At 41.1% G+C, this 14,297-nt stretch overlaps 1 protein-coding gene across 4 annotated transcripts in view; it reads left to right on the forward strand.

Annotated features, from left to right (window-relative positions):
- Positions 1–14,297, forward strand: part of MBOAT1 (membrane bound O-acyltransferase domain containing 1) — a 108,563-nt gene that overhangs the window by 78,314 nt on the left and 15,952 nt on the right. For 3 of the 4 annotated variants that reach the window (XM_057555322.1, XM_007197153.2, XM_007197151.2), the window contains 6 exons: positions 1,391–1,445; positions 2,798–2,981; positions 4,879–5,071; positions 9,733–9,836; positions 11,819–11,883; positions 13,996–14,128. In XM_057555322.1, the coding sequence (XP_057411305.1) occupies positions 1,391–1,445; positions 2,798–2,981; positions 4,879–5,071; positions 9,733–9,836; positions 11,819–11,883; positions 13,996–14,128 (734 nt within the window). The remainder of the gene's footprint in view (positions 1–1,390; positions 1,446–2,797; positions 2,982–4,878; positions 5,072–9,732; positions 9,837–11,818; positions 11,884–13,995; positions 14,129–14,297) is intronic. The other variant, XM_007197152.2, reaches the window with a different exon arrangement.

Below are 14,297 nucleotides of genomic sequence, written 5' to 3' on the forward strand. Positions count from 1 at the left end.
ATGGCTCTGGCAAATGCTTTCCGACTGTTGAAACTTCTTTATGTGTTGACGGGTTGGGAAGATTTAGTCTCTGCTAGCGAGTCTTCCTGTTTTTCCTTACAGCTGGGGAGCTGATTTAATTTCATTTTGACCCTGTTTATTCCTAGTTCATACTTGGCGATTTAGTCATTCTGTAGAGAACTGAGTAATTTTATTCTGAGGATGGAGTCTTTCTAGGGTGAGCAAATGTCCTGGTTTGCCCAGAACCCAGAGGTTTCCCAGGATATGAGATTTTTAGTGCCCACATTGGCAAAGTCCTGGGCAAAATGGGGTGAGTTGGTCAATATTTTTGTACCTGAAAACCATTTGGTAGTCATTATAGATTCACATTAGCACCATAAGTCAATAGCTAAAATCAATTTAATTCCTGGGATTGCCAGAGCTGTACTATTTGATGAGATCTTAGAAAAAAGTGAGTGTGATTTTTTTTTTAATTAACATTGCTTCTTGGTTTTGTTTTGTTTTTAATACATAGGCTTTTTGCCTAAATTTACTTTTTAAAGCATTCTCAGTTTACCCTGTTTTTTGGAACATCCCTTACATGCAGCAAAATGTTTATTTGCCTTTTTCTTTTTTTTTTTTCTTGTGTGTGGGAGGAACAAGTAAATTCCAGAAACACTCTGCCTTCTCTTAGGCATGTTTTTGAGTTGCCTTGATGGTCGGTAACCCTAATCAGTCTTAGCTGAATATACAGTTTTAAAGTCGGCTTCTTCTGCTCTTAAGATGACAGTTCAGTATCCTTGACTATTAGTTAACATACAGATTTTATAGGAAGCACAAATGTGATTTGGTTGGGAGTTTTTCTGGCATGGATGAGTTTTAAAAGAAGAAAAACCTCTTGATAATTCTTTTGTGTTTTCCGTGCATTCAGGGTTACGTTTCCTGTTTTTTTGGAAGAGGAAAGTCCCCTATTCCTTTCCCCATCCATTCCATTGCATTCCCAGCTTATACCAGGTATCTGCACCCAGCATAATCAGGAAGGCAGTTAGGCAGGTGCAGGCTGCAAAGGCAGGCTTATGTCTCTCATGGAGCAATGAAAACGTATACAGTGTGGTAAGGAGTGTATGAGGTGTGAAGGGTTCTCTGGGATCCATGTTCATACTGTGTGAATTAAATCGGGGTAACCCCTGAATTCTCCCCTCTTCATAAGAACCTATAGAGACTTTCCTCCTCACACGTGTCCTTATAGGCAGCCCTTTGATCCACTGAAAAAAATGGAGAACGGGGACTGTTTATGATTGATGAAACAAAAACGAATCACTTCTTTCAAATGAGTTTTTATAAGCCTCTTTAAGGATTAAGTTATCTACTTCACTTAAAACATCTTATTTCTCAATATTTCTTTTCATAGGATTAGGTCGAAAGGCTGAAGATCTTTCCACGGAGCAACATCGGCTTGCTGTAAAGTAAGTTTGACAACATATTCTTGAGCACTTTGGGTATCAGTATCCAGAGATCTTCCTTAATGTTGTTTATTGAATGAATCTGCTATTGATGGACACTTGGGTTGTCTACCAGTCTTTGGCTCTTATAAATGGTAAGCCATGATAACCTTGTCCATAGGTCATTTTAAATGGGTTTGGGTATAGCTGTGGGATAGATTCCCAGAACTGAGAGTGCTAGATCAAAGGGTAAATGGCTCTGTATTTTGTTAGTTTTACGGGATTCTCCTTCAGTGGGGTTGTTCTCTTTATTCCAAAATTATTTTTATTGGGCACGTGTCTGAGGGTTGTCAAGAAACAGTTGATTATCAGTGCCTATCAGTATGATTATGCTGGCATGAAAAGAGATAGGAAGTGGGGTTGGAGAGATAAATATGGGCTGGGGAATAGGAGGAAGGAGGAAGCTGAAGGCTGAAGGTGGACTTCGCCAGTGTTGATGTGTAGTAGAAAGGGGATGGGTATCGGAGAGGAAGGGAGGCCGTCTAAAGCAGGAGAATGACACTGACAGAGGAGCAGAAATGGCTTATGGGGTAGCACGTGGGGGAGAGTGGTGCAGCCATGGTGGAGGGTTCCCACCAGAGAGCAGGGGGAAATAACTGGGATATGTAAGAGAGGGTCCCAGCTCCATTCCTTCATTAAGAAATTGGGACTTGGAAGCAACGTAGAAAGTATCATTGGAAGAGTCTAATGAACCAAGTTCTTTGCTAAGCATCATGGGGGTATAAATGTTATAGGGCATCATTCCAGCGACTGGTTAGCAATGGCATTTGAGGAAGCCTTTCCCCCCAATTCTGTCCTACTTGAAGAGCATGCCCTTTAAAAGGCCCTTAAAACACGAGACAGAACTGGTCTCTAGACAATTTTTTCCTGCCACTACCCTTGTCTGTTGTCCAGGACCTCGTGCCTGGATGCCAAAGCAGACAAGAGGCTGTTACAGCGGTAGTTTTGTGTGGCCTCAAGTGGAAACCGGTTCTACCCTTTTCTCTGGTAGAAAGACAGCAAGGGTTGCTGAGAAAGAACATTTCCCAACCTCAGGGTTGCCTTTGGCCCACTCCTGGCCCTCCGCGTTTATAGCTGTGGGTGGCCAGCAGAGGGCGCCACGGAGTGCTGTGCCTTCTCTGCACCACCCACCTCAATAACTTCCTTTCAACTAGATTTCTCCTTAGACGGATTTTTAAAGAACCACAACAAGGAAGGATCATGCCGCGTTTAACAACCCACAAAGACAACACCTGTGTTTATGATCGGCATATTTGCAAATATGAATGAAAAATCAAAGACTGAAGACCCTTTAACTTTTTACTTTATATTCGCAGAGCAAAACCCTCCTTTTTGGAATACGTAAGCTACCTTCTCAACTTCATGAGTGTCATAGCGGGCCCTTGTAACAATTTCAAGGAGTATATAGCCTTCATTGAGGGGAGACATATACACATGAAGTTGCTGGAAGTGAACTGGAAGGAAGAAGGCTTCCACAGCCTGCCAGAACCTTCTCCCACTGTAAGTTTTTAGTGCCAAGTATTTACCCAGAGGTCCAGAAAATAGAGCTTTGCTGCCAGGGCTGACTGTCACTTTTAATTGTTCTAATTAAAAAGCCAAACAGTTTACCAGAAATCTTGGCCGATAACTTTTTCCCCCTGTTTGTTTAAAATATCAATATTGGTATTTATTTGCAGTAGTTCTCTGTGTTGGAGCAACAGATGTTTATTTCACAGAGAAGCTCATTGGCTGGGAATATTGAAGCAATTAACCCATTTGCCAACCAGCCAATATTTAGTGCCTACAATGTGCCTATGACTGTGCTTGTTAACACATTCAAATTTATGAATGTTTTCTCTTTATGAATAGAAATTCATAGACAGCCAAAAGATACTATGTCATAAATGGTGGAGGAGGAAAGAGTGGGACCAGAATAAATGTGCTTTTTATTGCAGATCCTGCTTTTATGGCAAGGAAAACCAGTTTTACACTGGCATGCCTGTAGTTTGGTCATATTGACCTTGAGAGAGTTTAGGTGGTTTTTTAAAATAATATTTTAATTTTAATCTGAAGTGTATTAACCTCAAATTAGTCAACATGCGCTTAATTCACTGAATGTTACAAATATGCTGAATTTATCCAGATCAAATATCCTATATTTAAGGGAAATCTGTAATTAATTGAAGGGATGGGGAACATTGGAAAGGGAGAAATTGAGAATAATTTAAATATTTTTAAAGTGCTACCATCAGGCAACATTAAGTATTTGAAAATTTAAGTGATTGATTAATAAAGCATGCATTTTTGGAGAGTTTTGACACATTTGGGTCCTCTGCACTTTATGATTACTTAGATGTCTCGGCCCCAGCGGCTTTATTGACATGATCTAGGAGTGAGGTCACCGTGGCTGGGAGACATCAAAGTAACCACAGGTGTTTCTAGGGAGTATCTGTCACAGGAGTGCCGCGTTTCACATACTTGTATTTGGAAAATAACGTTATTAGAGAGTCTTCACATCACCCTCCAAGGAGACTCTCGCATTTTTTGTGCACAGAGAACATGAAGCGGTAGGTTGCACTTTGGCTACACGGATGGGAGGGGCTGGTGCACACAAGCTGCTGGCCCGTCAGCGGTGTCATCATAGTTCAGCGTGGTGCGCACTTAACGGGGAGCCCAGCACAGCTCTCAGTCCCTTGTAAATATTCACGCGCTGAAACCCCAAGCCGCCATCTGGGGGAGGTGCTATTGCTATCCCTATGTTACAAGTAAAAGAAGTCTGTTTTTATAAAGTTGGGAACTATAATTCTGTTGATGTTTGGAATGTCAGGGGAACCGGGCAAAACGACTCCATCCAGAGGAATTTAAAACCTCTGTATAGCTTAACCCCAGAGCAGACTACATGTAAACCATCCAGAAAGGTTTTCTAAAGCTTTCTACTACCTGCCCACGTCCTGGCTCAGACATGTAATCATGTGCACATAATCCTTCCCAACTAAGCCTCTGTGCTCCTTGCTGGCGATTCAAACCCATTTCCTTGGCTCTGCTGGCTGCAGGACCGCAAGGCCAATGGTTCTTTCTTTCTGATGGAAGATCGCCACCCTGTAATGTTACTGATTTCTCTTATGTTTTGGGTAATAAAACCACCTGCCCTTTGTTGGTAGAATGTGCTGGTAAAAGTTTTCTTTTGTTTTAGATCCATCCACCTCAGGTGTCAGAGGTGTATTCTGCATCTAAATATAGCACATAATGCCCATCATCCAATACGTGCCCTGAGGAAGAATGCCTTTTGCCACTCCTTCTAGAGAATATTGCCAAAGCAGCTTTGAAATGGCTTTGTTCTCAATGTGCCTTTGCTGAAATTGTTTTCCTCATACCAGTGTCTTCTGAATAGTTACCTCATTTTTCCCCCCATTTTCAGAGAGCCGTGATACACAAATTGTGCATGACCTTGGTGTCTCTCCTTTTGTTTTTGACGCTTACGAAGACCTTCCCTGTCACCTGCTTGGTTGACGACTGGTTTGTTCATAAAGCAAACTTTCTGACCCGACTCTGCTACTTATATGTTGTCATGCAAGCCTCGAAGCCCAAGTATTACTTTGCCTGGACGTTAGGTGAGTTTGTTGGAGGGTGCTAAATGAATGAGGGAAAAATGATACTCCTTGGATGGCTTGGCCAGAGCAACATTTGGATCACCTAATCTGAAAAAAGTCCAGTGCGTGATGGAAGGCAGTTGAGCCGGGGTCTTTCTACCTTGCAGACTAACCGTCTTCTTTCCCGCCGCCCATAAACTCAATTATCTGTGATAAGGAGGAAAGAAATCCTGGCTGTTGTTATTAACAGACGTCAAAACCTGGAAGCTGCTGCTTCTACCAATCAAACTTGGAAAGTTAGGGAAAAATTCCAGAATGATCTGGCTTTCTGGTAATTTTTCTGGGTTGTCTGTAATACAGGATACACACTGACTTAATTTTATCAACACATGTGCTCATTTAGGTTACACTTCTTCTTTAAGAAATTGTTGGTTAAGCTTTATGCCTTAGAAAGAAACTGATTTCAAGTGACTTTTTTTTTAAAGGTAGAAAGTTCAACTTAATTTGGTATTATCACTTTTTTTTTTCCTGTGAGATAACTTTAGTCAATATTAAGCTTTCATCTCTTTCCTTTTAAATAATTTTAGACCAGAAAAGTTGAAACCTTTGCTAAAGTGAGCAATAAACCTTCTGTTTACTTACCAAGAATGGTAAAGTGTTTTGATAAGGCATGGTAACCCTATCTATTTCACATCTGGAACCCTTTCAGGAATGGAAGTTTAACACCTTAGCTGCCAGTGACCTGGGGCTTGATGTCAGGGAACAGTGACTTGGTTTATGAAGTCGAATAGATTATTAAACTCAGTTCCTAGTGCTTAGTCCATATTTCATAAGGGCACAGCACTTAATTGAGTTCTCTTCTCTCATTTCATGCTCCAAGTTTATAGCCCCCAAATCAAGTTCATAGCTACTGGGTTTTTTTTCATTTATTATTTTTATTACGGTGAAATATACCTAATGTAAAAGTTGCCATTTTAACCATCTTTAGTGTACGATTTAATGGTATTAAGTTCATTCACAGTGTTGTGCAACCATCATCACCACCATCCATCTCCAGAACTTTTCCTGAAACAGAAACTCTGTCCATTAAACAAAGCAATAACCCCCCATTCCTCTTTCTTCCCTGCTCCTGGTCCAAATTATTTTTAAAGGTCACAACGTTCAGAGACAAGTTGTCTAGTGCAGTATTTATGTTACACTTGACCAGAGAGAGACTTCAGAGCTTTTCCAAAATTTGCCGTGGGGGAAATTTTGTTTCTGGTCCCATTCAGTTTAATTCAAGGAGTTTTTTGTGGAGTACCAGTCCGTGTGCTATGAGGAACTCAAAGGTGAGTAAGATATCTCATCCCTCAAGATCGTTACAGCCTGTGAGGACACAGACGCGTACACCAACGAGGCAATACGCGTCAGGAGCTGTCCCAGTAGTAGGATTACAGAGGGGATAATGTACATGGACTGGTCCTTGGGGAGGGCTTCCAGAGTCTCCTTGTATCTGATTCCTTTTTCTGCAGATGCTTTATTATTGAAAAATAATTTCCTTCATAGGTAGGCATTAGGCCTACTATGGATGGAATACTGGGCATATTTTTCTATGTGAAGTAGAGTTTTCACTTTGCTCCAACCTTGAGAGAGAGAGAGAGAGAGAGAGAGAGAGAGAGAGAGAGAGAGAGAGAGAGAGAGAGAGAGAGAGAGAGTGTGTGTGTGTGTGTGTGTGTGTGTGTGTAATAGAATCTCACTCCTTTTCTAACTTCTACTTCACTTTTCCTCCTTTTCTTTTCCCCTCTCCCTCCCCTTCCCGCTCCCATATTCTGTATCCCAGGGCTTATGGGCTGGCTCCTGGACTAAAGCAGCTCCTGATTTAAGGAGGAAAGAAAGGCCATTCCGTAGTCTCATAGGGAAAGTCTAACACGAGGTGGGTTGTGCTGGTGGGGACCTGGGTGGGGAGGGGCTTACGGGGCACAGGGGTGTCTGCCGTCAGTCTGCTCGTTGCGGAGTGACCCCAGATATTTGGAATAGAGGAGTGACCCTTTCCATGGACAGCTTTCTCCGTGGACTTACCTCTTTGTCTATTCTCCCCCACTGCCCTTTCTTTGTTGTTTCTCGTAGCTTCAGTAGAAACACTTCATTCCTTTGTATGGCCTCAATTTGAAGTTTGTTGTAGTTTAGATTGCATGGGCTGGTCTGAAATTAACCTTTGTATTATTTATGAGTAAAGAAGCAATGAATAGTGTAACAGGGAATGTTTAAACTGCTTAACTGAATAATTGTTTTATCCAGCTCCTTCAAACACCATCTACATATAATTGATGTACTAATTATACATGATTATAAATTTAATCCTTAAAGCTGGCCTCTTGATGAATCTCAGCTGAGATGCACTGTGTAAGCCTAGTTCTAGTTACCGTTTCTATTGAAAGAGTACAGCTATTTTCTTTGGACTTAGCATACAAGGCTGGTTGGTTGTTTTTCTTCTACTAATTAGTACTAATTAGTGAGACTCAGTTTTAGCCCAGGCTGTGTTCTAAAGATCACAGATTCCAAAATATGGGTGTCCAAATGAATTTATCTTCAGTCATATGTTAGAGCCGTGTACAATGCAAGCGAAGCCAGTTTTAGACTGGTGAAATTAGAACCTGTAACTGCTCTAAAGCAAAAACCAGTCTTGGATACAGGGTAGCAGAATGCGCTAAGGGGAGCAGGGAATTCTGACCTCGTCTAAATGCAGCAGTTCTGAGAGTCACCGCTTCTGGTTCTTACATTTATCTTTCAGATGACTCCTAGCCACTCAGGCTGTGGAACCAGAGTTCTAGTATTCAGATTCTGGCACTGTTTAACATTAAGATCACTCAGGTGGTAACATTACTAAGCTTTAGTCTTCTTAATAGCAAGATGGGGGTGGTAATGATAATAATAATAATGGTGGCAGCTAACCATTCTTGAGTGCTGACTTGGGCCAGGCCCTGTGTTATGCACTCTACATATATTCAATTTGGTTTAATCCTTTCAACATCCCTTTAAAATGGGTACTGTTATTACATCCATTTTCTACTCAGGGGAGTAGGTTTCTAGAAGTTAGATAACTCTCCCAAGGCTGTGAATGGACCCTGTTCCCAAGTGGAGAAGGGAATCCGGGAGACCTGTCATTCCCACCCTGAACCACCATCTTGCTCACAATGGTGTGATTAAATGAGAAATGTCTGTGGAATGCTTTACAGAATCCTGGGAAAATAGTAAGGACCAAAAAAAAAAGTCATTATTCTTCTGTTTTTTGTTTTTTTTTTTGATCTGACGCTGGAGATGGGAGAGGGAATTCCTGGGTTGCTATGCTGGTCCCAGCATGGTCAGCCCCAGCCCTGTTTTTAGTTGTCAACACAACCCTCAGGGGCTTGTCCTCTCCTGGTTTAGTTTATTTCTGTCATTCACAGTTTGTGCCCACACATTTTAAAACTCTTGGTTTCTTAACTGGTACACCCTGCCTTTGTTCTTCTTTTTCTTTTCCACTGAGTTTCCCTCCGGTCGGCTTGGGAGAAAGATGTATTAGGACTCGGTACTTTTCCTCCTTTCTTCTAAAAGAAACCAGATCATTTTACAGTGAAGCTAAGCATAAGATAAGCGATATTAAATCATCAACGATGCCAAAAGGAAAGGAGGCATACTTAGAGCGGCTGCTTTTTCTTCAGAAGTCCAGCTTGAGTTGGACCTGAACTCCCATAGAAATGGAATGAACAGAGCTAGCGAAGGAAAGTTTTCTCTGAGCTCTCCCCCAGATCTCAGACTTTATAATTTCATTAGTTTATTTTTCTTAGGAAAATATTCGAACAGACTGAACTTGAAAGAAGATAAGAGAAAAAATTAGCCTCTTGGCTATCATAATACAACTGTGTTGATTTCATCAGATCTCTTTTTGAGTGTAAAAAATTCCATTAAGGAATTGAGTAGAACTGAAATACAGCCGGGGGACATTTTCATAGAGTTCAGTGAAGTGACATAACGATGGACACAGGAGCTTTTGGACTGGCTTTGTGGGTAGGGTGGCTTTGGTCACTGTGTCCACACGTGGCCTCTATGGCAGCTGGTCCCAAATTCACATCTCTAGAACCGTTCTTGTTCTTAGGTTCTAAATTTTTCTAACTGTATCTTGGCTGCTCCAACTGATATCCTACTGGCATGTCATGCTTAACATGCCCAGAACGAGCTCCAATTTCTCTTTCAGAGCTGGTTCTCCTCCTGATATAATGATATCAGCCTGTGTCCCGCCATCTTTAATGACAGCCCTTGGACGGAGTCCCCTATATCTTCTGGTCTCTGAGCTTATATGTATTTTCACCTTTTTCCCTTTCTCTCCTTATATACAGTTGGTCACTAAATCTTCCTGTTTCTTTGTTTTGCTTCTTCATTCCTCTTTTTTCATTTTGCATTCTATGAGCATCTAGCACCTTCCTTCTTACTTAGCAGGTGCTCACTAAATGCTAGTGAATGAATAAAAATGAATGACTAAAAGTTGAGGTCACCCAAGAGCCAAAACTGATTCATAATGGTACCAGGTCCTTTAAATTTATTTTGGTTTCTTTTCCAAGGAAACTCTCTCTCTTCATCTCAAAGCTAGACAGACATTTAGTATCTTTTAAAGCAGCAATGTGACTTTTGTTCCACATCCTAATGTGTTGTTTTAAAAACCATAGCTGATGCAGTGAATAACGCAGCTGGCTTTGGGTTCAGCGGAGTGGATAAGAATGGAAATTTCTGTTGGGATCTGCTTTCTAACCTAAACATCTGGAAAATTGAGGTGAGTTTATCATGCTTTTGAATCAAGCTGCCATTGTGAATAAAGCAGATGGTTTGCTGTGAGTGTGGTATGCATAGAAGTTTATCATCAGTGTGCAAGGAAAACCTGCTATCAGGAAATGCTGGCTCCAGCAGGCTTGGGGACATTTTGTATCTTGGAACTTCTTTCCTTTTTTTTTTCTTTTCTTTTCTTTTAAGGTGCCTACTTTCTTGGCAGTATTAATGGTTCAAGTAATAACAACACACGAAAAATCTGAAAAAGAGCCAGGAAAATCTTTTTGTTGCTTACATTCCTGTTCTATCAACTAGAAAGTACAGATATCATTTTCTCTTGTTCACATTCTCCTTTCCTCAGTCAAGGGTACAGACTAGCAGTTGTATTTAGATTTCAATATTGCCAGTGTTCTCAGTGGTTCCTTTGGAAACATTTATAATGCATTCGCTTTTAAGAATTGTAATTGGTGCACAGCTTTTAGACCACTAGAATTAGTGGGGTTTTTCTTTTTCGCTGGCTTTGTTCTTGGACCGCAGTTCTGGATGTTTCCATCTCTAGAGATGGTCTCTCTGGGGCCACACCCTTCTTGGTTCCCTTGGCATTGTCATCCCTAGGAGCTGAAAGGAATGCCAAGTCTTGGGCCCTTTTCCTCCTGGCAGCTGGTTGGGAGGAAGGGCATGATTCTCAACATACCGAAGTGTTGGTTCTCCAGCCAGGTGACTCCTGGTTGCTGGTGGTTGATTTTCCACCCGCCACAGGGCAGGCAGAGTGCCACTGGAGAGTTTGGGCAGAAAGGGGATGTCCATATAGGGCAGGAAGCCCAGGATGTGGAGACTGACCACCTGCCACCCACATTTGGTGGAAACTAGGCCATCAGGGGACCTGTGTTCTGGGTAAAGGGCTGAGTTATGTATTTATTATAAAAGAAAACCAGAAGGAGAAAGTTTGTATTTTCAATAAAGTTGATATAGAGCAAGGAGCTAAAGAATACCAAGGAAGTCTGTCTTATTTAAGGCACCTTGAAGCTGTGTGTATAGCATTTTATTAGCCGTAGAAGGTGTCTAAATGGATAAACAAAACTCCGTAGGGTTTTGACATTAAAAACTCATAGTACAAAAGTCTATCTGTCCGTCCATCATTGGTCTGATATCTCTCTCCCTTCCTTCCTTCTTTCCAAACATATTACATTAGGCCAGTGTGTGGCCGAAGATTTTCTTACGGTTGAAACAGAAAACAGTGACATTTGCACTTTTCAACTTCGTTAGGAATTCTGGTTCTTAAATGTTTGCTTCATGCTTCCTACCACCAGCCTTTATTAAGTCTTTTTTTTCTTCTTTTTTCTTTTGAATGAGAAAACCCAGTTGATGACTTATTTTGGAATCTCTCTTTCTCAATGGTTGATTTACCTGCATCATTGCCAGTTGGGTGACGTTTGTTTTCTTTTCTGTATTGTGACTCCTTCATGCATAAAATCTTCTTACTATTCTAGATACAATTGGAAGCATTTGAACCTGTGCAGCTATTTGTAGAATAACGTCACCAGACTGACCTGATTTACAGACGGCGACAGAATGAAAAGATGACAATTAAATTCAAGCCGTCTCCGTAATGGCGCTAAATTCACATGATGAAACTTTTCCGGTGGCAAATCCCATTTTAGAGTATTTCGTTTTAAAATTCAGATGACTTAAATTTTGTGTTTCACCAGAATGGAAGGAAAACCTACAAAACATTCCTTCAGTCGTCCTATAATTTGAAAATAGATTGAGAAAAATTGAGACTTTGTGAGCCAAGTTTTAGTTGCAGAGTAAATCTTATAAACCCCAGAAAATTTGACTGTGTGCGATGGAACAGCGGATCTGCTCCTGAGTCAGTAGTCACTGTTGAAATAGCACGTCTAATCTGCCGCCAGGGAAATTCTGGGGAGGACTTTCCATTTCTTGGGGTATTTTTAAAGCTAATGATAGGTGTTATTTTCTCCTTTCTAGACTGCCACAAGTTTCAAAATGTACTTAGAAAACTGGAATATTCAGACAGCTACTTGGCTAAAGCGGTAAGGAAAACAAAAACGACCTCATTACTCATGGCACTGGGATATGTTTAGATGGGTGTCATCAGATGAACAGCGATAGTCTGCCAGTGGTAACCTCATCTGACACTTGTGTTTGGTGTTAACATCTATGCTGTGTAAATGAAAAAGTAGAAATACAGTTAATTTGAGAAGGTCACAATGTAGCATATTTATATCACTGTACCAAATACTTCATACTGCCATTACTGTGTACCAGGTACTCATTTAATCCTCATAACGATCCCATGAGGTGTTGGTAATTATTATCCCCATTTTACAGATGAGGAAAGTGAGGCACAGAGGGGTTATGTAACTTGCCCAAAGTCACACAGCTAATGAGCAATAGATATGAGCCCATATGTCATAGATAATAGATATGAGTGTCTCTCCAGAGCCAGGCTCTTAAGCTCTATGATGTGCTGCCTCTTATCTAGAGGAGATCCTATTGCTCAGATGTCATGGAGGGTCAATGTCAGCATCAGATCACTGAAGATTGCTGTGTTTATTTTATCCCCCGTATTGAAAGCTTTATGGTACCCCAAATGCTTATGCTTTTCAACTTTGTATTTTTGTTGTTTCTCTCTCCTTTTGTTTTTCTACACATTCCAAAATTAGAAACATTAGTTATTGTGGAACTAATGATATGCTATCCTTGAAGTGGCAAACTTGAGCTTGTGAATATTCCTATCACATGAGTACAGGGAGAGTATAAAAATATTAAGCTGTTGATTCTGCTGTTTTTGATAAGTAGCATTTTTCATCAGTTAAAACATCGGGGTAAAAGAAGAGACAATGTATAATAATTCCAACAAAGTAAACTCATGCAACTACTCTGAACATGCAGTTTTTGAAAATGTGCCCTTAATGTTATTGCTATTCATTTTGCAAGTCATTTTAGCATAAACGTCTTTCTGTATATTGAATCATTCCAATGTATGGAGAGTCCTACAATCTCCACTAGGAGTTTGTTCTACATAAACATTTTTTATGTGACTGAACATACATGTGGGCACATAAAAAATGAAAAAAAAACTATTTAAAAATCATTTTAGAAAATGGAATATTTCATTCATACAAAAAGATACAGAGGGTAAGAAACAAATACCCATGCCAACTACCTCTCATTTCAAAAAGAAACATTACAAATGGAGTCCCATCCTGTGTTTCTTTCCTCAAATGCATTCCCTTTCTTCCTATGAAGAGAGAGCCGTAGTCCTTAGTTTGGGTTGAACTTGGTTACTTTTGACAGCCCAGCCAGGCTGGATTGGTGTTAACTGTTGGGATTTCTGTTTTACTTTTCATCTGGGCTCGCATTTAGGAAGCCATGTAGTTGCTCCTACGGTGCCACTGGCAATCCGTAGACTGAATTTGGCAGGAAGTCCCCTGTCACGTCGTTTTAATAAACAACCAAGAAGCCAAAGATCTCCAGGGTATTTGCTGACAGTTTCTAGATTCTTACAATGTCCTCACTCTGTAAGGCAAATTCATGGATTGGAATCCAATAGACACTGAGGACTGAGGAAGCCGTGTAACTGACACGTTGATTTTGGGCTGGAGCCGTGGCCGAGAGAGAGGAGAAGGCCGCGGTGTTGATGAGTGAGATGACACTGGGGCCAGCGCGGAAAAGTAAATTAATTTAGGCGAAATAAGGATCTCGCTTCTAAAGACCCTTACCCTGATTCTAACAGTTTTAGTGCCAACGGCACTTATTTATCCACAAGTATCCCTGGTAGATTAGGCCATTGGTGGAATAAGCTTCTATAAGGCAGGAGCTCTCGTTGGGGAAAAGTGACCACTCTGACTTTTATTAGATATTGTGTGATGGGGTCCAGATCATTTAGTCCTACGGAGGTTAAACATTCATGCATCTTACAAAGAGATTGAACTGTGAATGGCCCGTCTGGGAGTGTTTAAGAAAACTAGAGCTCAGAGCTGCTTGGATTGCGCTGCAGGTGCCTGAATAGGGTGGGGCAGGCACGCCATCAATATTGGATCAAATGATTTCTGCATGATTGGTTCCAAAATGATGCAGGTGTAGATGGAAGCTTCTGGTATGTTTGACCTGTGGCCCGTTGTACCTTCCTGTCTTCACAGAGTGTGCTATGAGCGGGTTCCCTGGTACCCCACAGTGCTAACCTTCATCCTGTCTGCCTTGTGGCATGGTGTCTACCCTGGATACTACTTTACCTTCTTAACTGGAATCCTTGTCACGCTAGCAGCCAGAACGGTAAGCTCCCTTTGGCTGTGGGGTCTTTTCCTTAGTAATCGGATGCCTGTGTGTTTGTTGTCTTTTAGGTCCCAGCAGAAGTGGTGTTGGGGGTGATGGTAGGAGTGATGTTTTGAAAAATCAACAAGTCTTCCCATTAGAGAAATACTTAAATATATTGGAACTTATG

The sequence above is a fragment of the Balaenoptera acutorostrata genome, chromosome 10, assembly GCF_949987535.1.
Source record: "Balaenoptera acutorostrata chromosome 10, mBalAcu1.1, whole genome shotgun sequence".
NCBI lineage: Eukaryota > Metazoa > Chordata > Mammalia > Artiodactyla > Balaenopteridae > Balaenoptera > Balaenoptera acutorostrata.